The 15,802-nt window shown below is 41.8% G+C and overlaps 1 protein-coding gene across 1 annotated transcript in view; it reads left to right on the plus strand.

The window, feature by feature from the left end:
- Positions 1–15,802, plus strand: part of celsr3 (cadherin, EGF LAG seven-pass G-type receptor 3) — a 269,844-nt gene that overhangs the window by 107,708 nt on the left and 146,334 nt on the right. The window contains exons 5-6 of the mRNA XM_078210174.1: positions 8,513–8,628; positions 9,557–9,645. Of these exons, the coding sequence (XP_078066300.1) occupies positions 8,513–8,628; positions 9,557–9,645 (205 nt within the window). The remainder of the gene's footprint in view (positions 1–8,512; positions 8,629–9,556; positions 9,646–15,802) is intronic.

The raw sequence follows: 15,802 nt of genomic DNA on the forward strand, positions 1-15,802 counted from the left end.
CACCGACCGCACGTGGGTCCAGTGTCAGACGATCCGGTTTTAGGATCTGTTCCATATTCTCAGTTAATGTATTAAATTGATGCACCTCAATGAGCACCCGGAAACAAGGCTTTAGAACTGAAGGCTTTAATACATTAACAATGAAACTACTAACACAAATTCACCCGTTCAGACTGAAGGGGTCCTGCCGGAGCAGGGGGTCTTATACCCTGCCACCGGAGGCGGGACCCCACTGGAGTGTGCCATGATAACACTTAGGACAGGTAAACACCCTATCCCAACAACATAGTACAACCCCCATAACAACAACACCCTAGTCCAACAGTAACACAATAACAACCCCAGTGGTGAACCAACGATGGTTCACCACAGTCAGTGCGTGGAGTGTGCACGTTCTTCCCGTGTCTGCATGGGTTTCCTCCGGGTGCTCCAGTTTCCTCCCACAGTCCAAAGATGTGCTGGTTAGGTGCATTGACCATGCTAAATTCACCTTCAGTGTGCCCGAACAGGCGCTGGAGTGTGGCGACTAGGGGATTTTCACAGTAACTTCATTGCAGTGTTAATGTAAGCCTACTTGTGACTGATAAATAAACTTTACTTTTATTTACTCCACTGACCATTAAGATTTATTTACACGTTCAGAGAAATGCACTGATCATAAATCTAATATACAAAGAGGTTGCGCCTTCATCAGGGTTTTTATAATCTGCTAAGATTTACTCCACTAACCTACAAATCTTGGGACAATAAGGGACAATTTAACATGGCCAATCAACTTGACCCGTGCATTTTTGGACTATGGGAGGAAACCGGAGTACCTGGAGGAAACCCATGCAAACACTTGGGGAGAACTTGCAGACTCTGCACAGACAGTCACCCAAGGCTGAAATCGAACCCGGGTCCCTGGTGCTGTGAGGCCATGATGTAGAGATGCCGGTGTTGGACTGGGGTAAGCACAGTAAGAATGTCGATATGCGCGATCTTCTTGGAGAGAAGATTCTTCTTGCTGTGAGGCAGCAGTGCTAACCACTGTGCGTGCTGTCCCATTGAGTGATGGCTGAATCTAGTTTTACTGGCTGTTTTGCTGGTTAGGTGCATTTGAAGCTTTTGAAGCTGTTTTGTTTCTGATTTTTAAAAAATAGGTAACATATTTTACATGCTTTACCAGTCAGCATATTCATGCTCTTCCTGCATTTCCCCAATGTTACCACAGTTGACCCAAATTAAATGAGTTAGTCATCAATCTGTTGGGTTTCCTGAAGCAGGGATAGTGAATGGTACTGCCAACTGCTTTCCCATTTGATGTAATAGTTTACCTTTTCAACATTCATTACTGCTCTCTGGTATTTTGCAGTCTTATTGATATCACCCATGGCTTTTTAAAAAATTTGTGATAGTGTTACAGTAGCTTGACAGCTATAGAAAAGACTGAATATCTCACGACTTGGACCTTCATGGTTGGTAATGCCACATGCATTGTAGAAATTATATTGATATGTTAATGGGAAAGTTTGAGATTTCCAAAACATGCGCCAACAACCTAGATTTAGCAAGTGATGGGATAAACCTTTGATATGCAACTAATGTTTTATGCCAGCATTGAGAGACAGATCTCCTGTGCCACTTTATTGCAGATAATGTTAGCTAACAATTCCTGTCATGCTAGGTACCCTCGAACAAACACCTTCAGTGTTGAAGTAAAATCCAAAAAGCTATTATAAAATGAATGAATGATTCTCAAGTGCAGATGCGTTGCTGCTTTGTTGTGTTTCATTGTCCGGGCATCTTTCCGCTTGTTTGACATGCTTTAGGTCTTGAATGGCTGCTTCTTTTTTGGTTAAGTGAGTTACAATGACTTATATAATGCTAATGTTTACTACTAGAGTAATGAGAAAGGGGAAAAGAAATTTAAATGTAAATAAATCTTGTGTCATTCTGGTTTGATAATTTGCTAGAAATGTACTGTACAAATTGCACCATTGTAATCTCCACAAATTTTTGCCCAGTAAATCTTAGCAGATTATAAAAACCCTGATGAATGCACAACCTCTTTATATATCAGATTTAAGATCAGTGCATTTCTCTGAATGTGTAAATAAATCCTAATATAAACCTTGGAAATGTTGAATGGAGCAATATCCCCTCAAGTGATATGGAATGCTATTCTGTGAGTGGGCAACACAAAGTGAATAGCATTGCCTTGACTGATCCTTGCTAATTAAAAGAAAAAACTTTCCTCTCCCCTATAAAATGGACATTCTGAGAAAAGATCATCGACCTGAAATGGAAGCTCTGTTTCCCCTTCTACAGATGCTGCCTGACCTGCTGCATATTTCCCAGATTTTCGAGTTTTATTTTCCACATTCTCTTTAGGGCAGGAGGTGGGCAGCCATGAATTATCTTTGGTGCAACGATCACAGCATAGGGTGGAGTTCTCCTTGGAGCAAAGGAAATTGAAGGGAGACCTGATAGAGTGTACAAAATTATGACAGGTTTAGGTAAGGTAGACGAAGAAGAACTTGTTCCCATTAGCCAACGGTACAAAAACTGGGGGACACAGATTTAAGGTTTTGGGCAAGAGATGGGGGGATGAGAAGAATTTTTTACACAGCAAATGGTAATGACCTGGAACATGCTTCCCACAGATGGTGGAAGTGGAATCGATCAATGATTTTAAACAGGAAATTGGGATGGGCACTTGAGGGAAATTGTGGCCTTACAGGGATGGAGCAAGAGAATTGAACCAACTGGATTGCTCCACAGAGAGCCAGCATGGATTTAATGGGCGAAATGGCTGTGCCAAATTACTCAATTTACCAAAGGTACATTACAATGTTGCCTTGTCGGCAAAATGTGAGATTTGCAAAATATCAGATTTTCTAAAATCAAAGAACAGGTGTTGAATTTTACTAACCTTTCCAAATGTGGGGGAGGGCGCTGTGCAGTTTCTTTATCTCCCTTTGTCCTGGTGGAAGAAGAACTGATCAGTGATTTCAAAAGAAAGTTGAAAAGGCACACAGGAAATCCACTAGTTTGGCCGCGGGAGTGGAGCAGAGGCGCTGGCATGGCCTTGATGGGCCAAATTACTTTCTTCTGTCTGGCCTTTAAATCCGTTTTGCTCGAAATGCGGTTTGCCACAGGTATAGCTGCCAGCAATCTACTTCAACCTTTGAAATGAAACACTAATACAAAAGAAAAATGCTGCAGTTGGTGAAATGATAATGCTCAGAATTGATGAAGGATTATCGACCTGAAACATTAACTCTGTTTCTCTCCAGATGTTGCCTGACCTGCTGAGTAATTCCGACATTTTCCGTTCTTATTTTATTTTTTATATTGCATAAAAGAAACATGCTTGAAATCCTGTATTTACATTATGGCGATGATAAAAGAAAGTCTGTGTTTCTGCAAATTTTAAAAACCGTGAACGAAAGCAGGGAAAATTGCGTGCAACACAATTACAGAACATCTCCTGGTAAAACAATAGATAATGTCATTATCTTTTGAAACACTCAAAGACCAGTGTAAACCATTTATGTGTAAAATTGAAGTGCCAGGTTATACTGTAAAAAAAAAGAAAGCAATTTGTAAAACAAACCTTGTAATTTGATAACCATAATGAGGTTCGCTTCATACAATACTCTTCTCTTTTTGTAAGAAAATAAATGCTTAAAACATATTTTCTTTTTGATTCAGACCTCCATATACACATTGTCAAATTAAGTGACAGCTCAAATAGTGCAGATATAGGGAGGCATTGTCCACTTTGCCATGTTTGGTTGGAAAAGTGCACATTCTAATTATGTGTTACAATTACAGCAAAATCTTTCTTGATGCAATCTGGCAGGTGAAGGAAAAGGACTGCTGGTAAGCAGAATTCTGTGTGCAGAGGGTACCGTCGTGAGGGGTGGCTGTAACCTTGAAGCACTTGCATCAGTCATATGTTGAACGTTTTTTGCCACGGAATGTGAACACAAAGGGGAGCGGATGATGTTCTACAACATCTGGCTCCCGCTATCTCCCCACAGGCCGAGAGGTTCGGAGGTCTGAGTCAGCATTGGCTCTCCCCCACTTGTATTCTGTTTAGGATGCTAACACTGCTTTGAAGCAGCTCATTTGAAAACCCTTTGGTTGCAGTTGCTTGGGTGGGCTGGTAAGATCAGGAAAATACATTTAAAATTTAAAAGGGAAGTGTGAAAAGTGGCCGGTTGTAATAAGTCTTCAATCTGGCTTCCTGTGAAAGATTTGCCTGGAAATATTTTTGCTTTCCTCTGAAAAGTTGGACATTTTTACGTTTAGAAAATAGTTGGTTCCATGGCAGCTAATTGTTCGAATGCGGTGACTATGATCCAGCCTTTACAGCATGATGTGGTAGATTGAAACAAAATACAGGTTGAAACGACCTATTGAGCAATAAACCATGACACTTTGTTAGTTCATGTCCCAATCTCGTTGCTCATTCAACTCACTAACTGGAAAGATTACTTATTCTTGATGGGGGGGTGGGGCATAACTAACCATTATTCATCAGACGGACTCTCCTTCCTGAGTAACAATTGTTGAACAATTCGTTGCACCATGTCTGAATGGAATCTTTGGCAATAGTCCCAAAGCCTTTCTATCACCTACAAGGCACACAGTGGGTGTGCGATGGAATACTTTCCATGCCTGAAAGGATGCTGCTTATCAAACTGAAGGAGTTCAACACCATTCAGGGCAAAGTAGTTTGTTTTATCTGCACTTTATCCAATAGCCTAAATGTCTAGTGCTGGTGCACCATGGTACAGTAGGAACTACATGCAGGATGCACGACTGCAAATTACTTGGGCTTTTTCAGCAGCACTTCCCAAACATGTCAACTTCACCGTCAAGTGCAAGGACAGCAGATGGATGGACACGCCATCACCTCCATGTTCTCTTTCTTCAAAAACCACCCTGACTTGAATGTAAATAGCCAATTCCTTTATTATGGCTTGGTTAAAATCCTGAAACTTAGTCCGCTACAGCATTATCTGTCTCAGCTTTATCTCTCAAACTGGAGAAGTTCACATAGAAAGTTCACCATTTCCTTCTGAAGGGCATCTAGGAGTGGACAATAATTACCAGTGATACCCACATCCCAAAAATAAATAATCAGAAAGAAAATGTCTGCAGTTCTCCAACTGTTACTTGTTTGCACTCTAATGAGCAAATATGTAATTACTTAACATGACTGTTGCAACCTTGAGGAAAGAAAGATAGTAATTGCAGGTTGAGCATATTAATATGACATAATTGAAGCAGAACTTTAAGGTGCCACAACATAGATCTATGACTCGCACCAGCTCTCTGAATGAACACCTAGTTACATTCCCCCACCGTCTCCCTGTTTCCCTGCACATTCTTCCTTTCTGATTTCCTTTTGAATGCTTCAATTGAACCTGTCTCCACCACACTCAGGCAGCGCGTTCCAAACCCTTAACAATTCACTGCACAAAGTAAGTTTCTCCTCATATTACTTTTGCTAATTACTTTAAATCTGTGCACTCTCATTCTCAATCCATTCATGAGTGGGAGCAGTTCCCCTCCAACCAACTCTGTCCAGATTTTGAATATCTCTTATCAAATCTCCTCTCAGTCTGTTTTTCTTGAAGGGAAATGGTCCTAACTTCTACACTCTATCATCATAATAGAATTTCCTCATCCCTGAAATCATTCTTGTGAAACTCATCTGCACCCTCTCTAATGCCTTCACATCCTTCCTGAAGTGAGGCATCCAGAACTAGAGACACAACTCCAGCTGAGGCCAAACTAGTGACTTGTACAAATTCAACATAACTTCCTTGCTCTTGTTCTCTTATGTTCATGTTAATAAAGCCCAGGATACTGTATGTTTTATTAGCTGTTTTCGCAACCTGTCTTACCACCTTCAATGATTTATACACATATGCACCCAGGTCCCTCTGCTTCTCCACCCCCTTTAGAGCTGAACCATTTATTTTAAATGTTTCCTCCATATTCTGCCTACCAAAACGAATCACCTCACCCTTCTCTGCATTGAACTTCATCTGCCACCTGTCTGCCCATTCCACCAACTTGTCTATGTCCCTTTGAAATCCTGCACTATCCTCGTCACAATTCACAATTCTTTTAGCTTTTGTATCATCCACAAACTTTGAAATTGTGTCCTGTACACCAGGTTGTTAACATATATCAGGAAAAGCAAGGGTCCCAACACAACCACATTCGAAAATTCCACTACAAACCTTCCTCCAGCAGGAGAAAACATCCGTTAGCCATTACCTTCTGTCTTCTGTGGTTCTTTGTATCCATGTTGCCACTTTTTGGGTAATTGCTTTGCAACTTTGTTCTGCTACATCCTTCACACTAATTGGTGGCCTGTAAGTTACGCTAAGCAATGTAACTGCACCTTTTTTATTCCTGAATTCTGGGAGACACTTTTTCTCCAGCACTACAATCCTTTATCAGCACTCCTTTAAAGCACTCTTTTATCAAGAATGCTACCCCTCCCTATTTTCGTCTCTTTCTAAACACCTTCTATCCAGGGATATTTAACACCCAGTTCTGTCCTCCTTTGAGCCAGGTCTCTGTTATAGCCTGCAACAACATATTTCCATTTGACTATCTACAGTTGTAACTCACTCGTCTTGATTGCTATACTCCGTGCATTCATGTACATGCACAGTAACTGATTTAGAATGTATTACTGTCTCCTTTACTCTGACCACACCCATTAATCTATTATTCCTTATTCTAGTGCTATCTATCTCGTCATGTATTCTGTGCTCCTTATTACTTCTCTTTATTATCTTCTAGTTCCTACACCCCTGCTGAGTTAGACTAGGGCGGCAACACATCATCCTGGATTCGCATCTGCAACCACAGAAACACCTATCTATCAAGTCACTCATCACTTTTGCTCTTTCAGATTTCTTTTTGCCACCTTGTACAGCTAAGCCACCCATGATGCCATGAACTTGGCTCTGGCTGCACTCCTCAGATGAACCATTAAAGCCATCAGTATTCAGAACTGGATGCTGCTTGGAGAATGGAATGCACTTAGGGGACCCCTACTCTACTTGCCTGTTCTTTTTTGACTGTCTGGTGGTCACCCCTTCACTCCCTCCCTGCATATTCTTAAGCTACAGGGTGACCACATCTATAAACATGTTATCCACGAAACTCAACTTCATGGATGCTCTGCAGTGACACCAGTTACTGCTCAAATTCCACAACCAGGAGCTCAAGCTGTTGCAACAGATGATGCTTCCTGGCTGAATGGTTACCCAGGACATGGGAGACATCTCGGAGTCCCCACATAGCACAGGATGTCAATTAAGTTTTACCAATACCAATAAAATTATTATAGTTAATAGACATTAGCAATGATGATAAACCCTTCCAATACTTAGTACACCTTACTAGCTAGTGGTAATGAACTGTCTAAACTTATAAACTGTATGAAACAGTACAATAAAACGTATGAAACAGTACAATTATAATAAATTATCTGAGTTTTGAAAGAAAAATGAAAAAAATAATCATCAGCTTCCTTGTTTCCCTGTGATGTCAGATGTTGATGTTTATCAGAACCCAGTCGTTCATCAGAGGGGCTAACTGTCACATCCTTTTTCAACTGAAGGCTCCGTCGCTCTGCACACTATTTTGAACTGAAATTTCCATCGCTCTCCACATCCTTTATAAACTGAAGTCTACATCGCTCTCCATACCCTTTTTAAACTCCATGAAGAAAATGCTACATAATCCACTCCTGGTGGGAACTCGTTGTACATAATCCTCTGAGGAGAATGGTACTTTTCTCAGATGGATCTGTCTCCATCCAAGATTGGAGTAAGAGCTTTAACACAATAGAGAATGTTTTGTACCCTTGTCAAGAAATACAGTGTTGACAATTGAACTTCCGTGCTCATTGCTAGAAAAGAGAGTCTTTTAAATTTGAGAAATTTCATAACCTGAAAGAGGAGCTTGTATATTGGTATATAAATTGTACACCAACATAAACCTCCCAGCCAGAGATGGAAGTTGCTGCAGGTATCTGAACTTCATCTCTAAAGAGGAGACTAGTGACTAATGATTCTTACCTTTGGAAGGGTTATCTTTACCTGTGTGGAATGCAGGATACACTAGACTGGCCCTCACACTAAAATGAATCCCGTGATTGTGGATGATGGATTAAGCTTTATTCATGCAGTCTTAGTTTGTCTGTTTCAGTCAATCGCTATCATTTGTGTTTAGCTGAAAGATCTTGGATTCAGTTTGCTTTATAGGTCATTGATAAACTGCCCGAATGTGAAGCCTCTGGACCTGTCTGAGTGAGACCATTAGTTCAATGTTGTGATTGTCTGTCAGTAAGTATTACAGATCAGGGAGAGCTCCTGGCAGAATTTTAGTGATGGACCACAGTCACATGTTCACTGCCTAAGACGCTGTGAAAGAATGTTTCAGATATAGAAATATATTTCCTTACTGAGTCTAATGTCTGTACTTTCAGGTTTGCTACACAGGAAAATAATGGCCTCCTGTTCTACAATGGGCGATTTAATGAAAAACATGATTTTATTGCAGTGGAAATCATTGATGGACAGGTCCGGTTAAAGTACTCAACAGGTTTGTACAAAGCATATTTATGCATTAAAGGTTCAATTCAATTGCATCGGCACTTGATCTGGAAATAAATTCCCATTTGTTTATTGAGTCATGTCCAATTGATTCTATGGGATCTCATAAAATGCCATATCCCATGTGGAATTTCAGGTTAAAACTACTATTACAGTTCTTAGGAGATATCTGTTTGAATTTGTAAATCATCAAATTATACCATAGCAAAGCTAGTTACCCCTAGCACATACCTGATCAATGAATGTATTTTCAGTGATGCAATCCTTCCTTTTCTCCCCATTACAAAGATGTCAAATGGATGAAACTAGTTTTCACTCGGTCCAGTTGTGTAGCATTCGAATGGGATACGTCAATTCCCAGTCTTTACAATTCCAGCGAACCAATTCACTCCCCCATTATATTCAATTCTAATGGATTTATCCATTTCCCAATATATACAGCTCTTGACTCGAGCATAAAATTTAAATACAGTTGGAATCTTAATTTTAATGTACAGCTAACCTATTGTCAACCTTCATCAGATGTTTGCGACATCTTACTAGCACAGCATTATATGCCCATTTGGAGAGTTCTTTTCTGTGCTGTTTTAATAGGCACACATGATGCAAGTTACAGTGATGTGACACACATTTCGACACTCAAATTTGTTTTTCTGCTGAGTTGTAAGAGAAGTTCAACTAGTTTTCTGATCTTGTGCAAATAGTCCAAACAGGTTCAATTTATTATTTTTGTTTACTTCCCGCACTTTGGAGAATGGGAAAATAGGATGTGCCAATATCCCTCACACACTGCTGATATTTTTATGACTATTGCTCCACATCAAAATAAATGTAGCAGCTGAAGAGTGAAAGACTGAAACTATTTAATTAAAAACAATCTTTGGTCTGCTTTATTGGGATATTCTTTTTTTTTGCAGGGGAGTCAATGACGGTGGTAACACCTCATATTCCTGGAGGTGTCAGTGATGGGCAGTGGCACACGGTGCAGGTCCAATATTACAACAAGGTAGTAAGTTAATACCCATTCTGTATTACTGTGGGTTCTTTTTGAATTTGAAATTGTATACACTATTTTCTAAGCAGCTAATCTGTGGACAGAACAATGACTGCGTGTAAACCTATGTTAGGAAGTTTATAAAGACCAGCTTGGGCTGATTCACTGCCTAGAATTCCTCCCCTGCCTTTCTTTGAGAAGTGCTTTGACAGCAGCCTGTTCTAGGTAGTGTGGCTAAGATTGGAATTCTTGTCAGTACGTTATTGCATCTTACAGCTTTGCATTATAATATGGAGAAATAAATGCAACAGAGAAAATAAAGAAAATGAAGGAAAATGTAATGTGAAGGTGCAGTATTATCAATGAACCCAGTAAGGGTGCCAGTTAGAAGTAATGTTCTCAACCCATTTAAATTGTTCATTGAATGTTCTCCTTTTTAACTCCAGTCTATTAGAATATTCTATTTTTGAATTATCTCCAGGATAAACACAGCAATTCTATCATTGTAAATGGTGGCGAGTCAGAGTTATATATGAACATGTGAATTAGGACCCTTGTGCCTGTGCCACTATTCAGTAAGATCATGGCTGATCTGATTGTCATCTCTCACATTCCATCTACCCCGATCACTTGTAATTCTCATGTTAGTCAAGAGTCTTATCTACTGCTACCTTTAAAATATCCATTCACCCTGCCTCCACCAATCTCTGGGGAAGAGAGTTCCAAAGATTCACGATCCTCTGAGAGAAAATATTTCTTTTCTTTTCTGTCTTAAATGGGCAACCTGATTTTTGATCTTCGCCCCCTAGTTCTGGTCTCTCCCAATAGGGGAAAGATCATTTTGCATCCACCCTGTCGAGTCCCCTCAGGGTCTTATATGTTTCAATAAGATAATATCCCAATCTTCTAAACTCCGATGGATACAGGCCCAACTTGTCCGACCTTTCCTCATAAGGTTACCCCCTCCTCTCATCCCAGGTATCAGTTGAGTGAACCTTCTCTGAACTGCTTCTATCATATTTATTTTCCTTTCTTAAATAAGGAGACCAAAACTGTACGCAGTACTCTGGATGTGGTCTCACCAGCATCTGTACAAGTGTGGCAAAACATTCCTACTTTTATGTTCCATTCTCCTTGCAATAAGCAACAACATTCCATTTGCCTTCCTAATCACTTGCTGAATTGTATTTCAATCGGGTTCCACCTTGAAAATTCTCCCCTCATCCCTAGTCTTTCTTCCTCGGCTTTGTGACTAGTACATTTTGGCGAGTACATTAGGTCAGAATCTCCTGCTGATTGAAATTGGAAATATTATTAGTTTGTTCCTTGAGAAGGCATTTCATGTCAAAGGTGCTGTGAATGTTCCACTCTTGTACCATTTTTTGTCCTTTAATTGTTGCAGAATGGTTTTAAACACTTGGCAGTGACTGAATTAGGACAATAATGGCCTTACTATGAACTGGCAGGGTGAGGATGCTCATACTCCATTCTGAGTCCTTGTTACCTAAATGGTGCTGCTGAATGGCTCAGTTCTTCCTGTTCCATTGAGTTGCAGGTTCCAGCTTTGTGGTTCTGCGAATGTACCGAGAAGGAGACTGTGTCCGGAATTTTACCTGCCCCACCTGCCACGGGAATCTGAGCGGGTGAGGGGCGGACAATGGAAAGGTCCGTTGACCTTGGACGGGATTTTACGGTTTCTGGATGAGTGAGGCCGTAAAATCCCGCCCCATGTCCTTACGCACCAAACGGATAGAAAAATCAGGGAACGAGGGATGTGCCGCATTACCTTGTGTATCTTTTGCAGCTAGCTCAGAATGGCACTGCTACAAGCTTAAGGGCAAATCCCCCCCCCCACCCCCCTTTTTTTAAGCTGTAATTTGTCCGTGGCCCAGATGATAAGGACAATTGGAAGCAAAATTGAGAAATTTTATAATCTTGAGGAAAATCATGACAATCCTGGAGGCCTACTGCAATGAATCTGTTTAATGGGTTATTATTTTTCAGATCTCTTATCACTGTCGTCCTCAATCCCTGCTTTCAGTATTGTTGGTTTGCAGCTCAGTAGAACAGATCAATTATGAGCAAGTTCGATTTTGTAAACCATAATGCAGCTTTAATAACACCCACACATGCATACGCATACGCATGCACACGCACTGCTGTGGTAAGCTCTGATTTTGTTTTTAATGAGTTGATTTGAGCCAACAATTTGTGAAACATGCTGTTTCACCTACCTGTAAATAAGCAGCTCACTTGAATGAAGTGACTGTCAAAACAAAGACACTTGTTTTCCCACGATACAGTTGGCACTGGTCACTTGCTAATCTGAGAAACCTCTTTCTGATGTAAGACATTTCATATATTCATGACTCTTTATTAATTACCTTGATCTCAGTGATCTGATTATATCTTGAGGGTGTTAGGCCTAGATTCTTGTAAAGTCTCAGAGACTCTGGAGACATTGGCCTTTATCGCGAGAGGGATGGAGTATAGGAGCAGGGAGGTCATGCTGCAACTGTACAAGGTGCTGGTGAGGCCGCACCTAGAGTACCGTGTACAGTTTTGGTCCCCTTATTTAAGAAAGGATGTATTGGCTTTGGAAGGGGTGCAGAGAAGGTTCACTAGGTTGATTCCGGAGATGGGGGGTTGGCTTATGAGGAGAGATTGAGCAGACTGGGCCTGTACTCCTTGGAGTTTAGAAGGTTGAGGGGAGATCTTATAGAGACATATAAGATGATGAAGGGGTTAGACAGGATAGAAACATTGAGATTGTTTCCACTTACAATGGAAACAAGAACTAGGGGGCATAGCCTCAAAATACGGGGGAGTCAATTTAGAACAGAGTTGAGGAGGAACTTCTTCTCCCAGAGGGTAGTGAATCTTTGGAATTCTCTGCCCAATGAAGCGGTAGAGGCTACCTCATTAAATGTGTTTAAGTCGCAGATAGATAGGTTTTTAGCCAATAAGGGAATTAAGGGTTATGGGGAGCGGGCGGGTAAGTGGAACTGAACCCACTATCAGAGCAGCCATGATCTTATTGAATGGCGGAGAAGGCTTGAGGGGCCAGATGGCCTACTCCTGCTTCTATTTCTTATGTTCTTATTCCATAATGACGAGCATGTCCCAGTGTTTAAGGAAATAATGACTGGGACAAAGTCCCGATGAACTGAGGCAGGCCTTTTTAACCAGCCTGCCTTGGCACTCAGCAGCACTGTGACCACCTCTGATTTGTGTCTGGGGGTGATGGACGGCCTGACTCTATTCTGCACCCATTCCCCTCAGAAGAAAGATCCTACCATTCGGGGCACTATTTTCTGAGCTGAATGTGGCGACCCTGGAAATTTCCTGTCTCGTGCTATTCGCCTAGGGAGAGAAAATCCAGGCCTTAGAGTCTGCTCTGTCAAGCGATCGTCAGTGCTCCCACTGGTGATCCAGCACCACTTTGTGATCTATACAAGATCTCTCTCGTATACATTAATGATGTAATTGCTTGTTATATATTAAAGACTTGAATACATTTTCAGGTTTGGAAATGACACTAAGTTAGGAGGCATAGAGCATTGTGTAGATGGAGGCAGGAAGTTAAAAAGGGGCATATTTGAGTTGGCAAAGTTGGCAGATTCTGAGGTCAAATGTGGTGCTGCCCTAAAGCACAAATGGGGGACATTTTCCTCATGATGGAGGAGCAAAGAGTTTTATATGTCCTTGTGACCAAATCATTAAAAAGTAGCGCATTAGAATAAAAAGTAATCAAAAAAGCTGATGGAATGTTGGGCCTTTATCTCAATGGATTTAGAACTTAAAAGTGAGGAAATTATGCTTCAGTTGCATAGAGCTTGGTCAGATCCCATCTGGACTAGTGTCTACTGCTTTGATTATTAAACCACAGGCAAGAGATATTAGCCTTGGAGAGGATTTGGCACAGGTTCACAAGAATTATATCAGGGTTTAAAAAGTTAAACTTATGAGGACTGGTTGCCAAAATGTTGGTTTTATTCTTTTGAGTTTAGAAAGTTGAGGAATAATCATATAACATTATAATGGAATTTAAAAGGACAGGTACAGAGAACGTGTTTGCTCTGTTGGGAGAATCTAGGGCAAGGAGATGTTTTCTTGGGATTAGACATCGAATGTTTAGGCGTGAAATCTGGAAGCACTTTTCCTCGCACATCGCCAGCTTCCCATCGCCAGCCATCGCCAGCTTCCTGACCGCCAGCCTTTCGATTGCTTTCCAGGCCCCCAGCTGATCACCGGCCTCCCTGACCCCCAATGAGCAGACCCGATCACCCTCTTCCCTCCCTCTCCCACCAATCCCTAATGCAGAGTGCACAGCGAGTCCCCACTGGCCCTGCCAGCCAAGGGGAACCCCCCCCCCCCCCATTTGTGGGTGCTCAGTGGCCTTTGTCCCCACCAGCAGGGTGATCACGCCTGGTCTCTGTTGATGGAGACTAGCTTTAATCCCCGCTGGTGGGAACTTTTCCCAGCCTGGGAGACCCGCAATCGGCCGCACGCCAGTCATGAATCCCACTACAGGGTGATGTCTCCCAGCCCGCTGCCCTTGAGCAGCATGGCAGGCTGGGCGAATCGTGCCCGACACCTCTGACAGTGCTGCTGTACCTCAGTATTGCACTGGAGTGTCAGCCATGATTATTATGTTCAGGCCATGGATTGGGACTAAAATCCAGAATCTTATGATTCACTGGCGAGTGCGATACCAACTGAGTGACAACTGGTGAAGGAAAGATATCGTGCTCACGGTTCTCCTCACCTGCTTCAGTTGGACATTCTGGCAGCTTTTACCTTTGTCTTGAATAGCTGATGAACGTGAGGCATTTATTCCTGGGGAGGGGGAAATCTAGAATTGTCAAACATAACTTGCTTGAGTTACAGCTTCTACCACCTCATTTGCAGATTGTTAGAAAGAAGAAAGAAAGAAACCCTACAGCGCAGAAGGAGGCCATTCGGCCCATCGATTCTGCACCGACCACAATCCCACCCAGGCCCTACCCTCACATATTTACCCGCTAATCCCACTAACCTACGCATCTCAGGACTCTAAGGGGCAATTTCTAACCTGGCCAATCAACCTAACCCGAACATTTTTGGACTGTGGGAGGAAACCGGAGCACCCCGGAGGAAACCCACGCAGACACGGGGAGAATGTGCAAACTCCACACAGACAGTGACCCGAGCCGGGAATCGAACCCGGGACCCTGGAGCTGTGAAGCAGCAGTGTTAACCACTGTGCTACCGTGCCGCCCACGGTTATTGTTGTCTTAGATGGCCAGGGCACTAAATAAACTCCTGCTCTTTTTCAAATAGTACCTCTTGCATCCACTGGAACAAGTCAGTGGGGCTTTCTAAATACATAGGGTTTCATTTTAAAAGCTTGGGAATTAAGCATTTTCTATGTATTGTGTTAAGCTCAGGGTGCACAGCATGTGGTACAATCTGATTTCACTCCTGCAAATGGATCATAGAATCGTCGAATGGTTACAACACAGGAGGAGCCATTCAGAACCTGTTGTGTCTGTGCTGGCCCTCTGCAAGAGTAGCTCAGCTAGTCCCATTTTGGATCAAATCAAAGCAAATTCAAATTAGATTGCTATCCAGTTTTGTACAACATGATATAGATTGCAGTTTTTTTCAGATTGGGCCAGAGGCGCACATGTATTTCTTTGCAAGAGAGTACACTCAGCAACATAATCGTGTGATAGGGCCATTGCTGTACAGAATGATTGAGCATCTACATTAAATATCCGGGTGACTATATTAATATGAGAGATTGTTCCCTAGAGTACTGTCAAGGTCAGAACCATTATTATGCAATAAAAACAAAGTAAACATTTGCGTCAATAGATTGAAATAAAAGCAGAAAGTGTCAGAAGTGCACAGCAGTTGAAACAGAGTGAATGAGAAAGATGTGTTAATATTTTGGGTGTAAACTTGAGTTCCAAATATTAATCTGCTTGTCTCTCAAACTAACCAACATGTTATTTATTTTTATTAAATCATAACATTTTACAGTGCAGGTCATTTGACCCATCCACCGAAAATCTACCGCCCCGCCCGCCACGGGAATCGGAGCGGGCGAGAGGCGGACAATGGGAAGGTCCGTTGACCTCTGGCGGAATTTTCCGGTTTCGGGTCGAGTGAGGCCATAGTGCCT

Source organism: Mustelus asterias, chromosome 3, assembly GCF_964213995.1.
Source record: "Mustelus asterias chromosome 3, sMusAst1.hap1.1, whole genome shotgun sequence".
Classification (NCBI taxonomy): domain Eukaryota; kingdom Metazoa; phylum Chordata; class Chondrichthyes; order Carcharhiniformes; family Triakidae; genus Mustelus; species Mustelus asterias.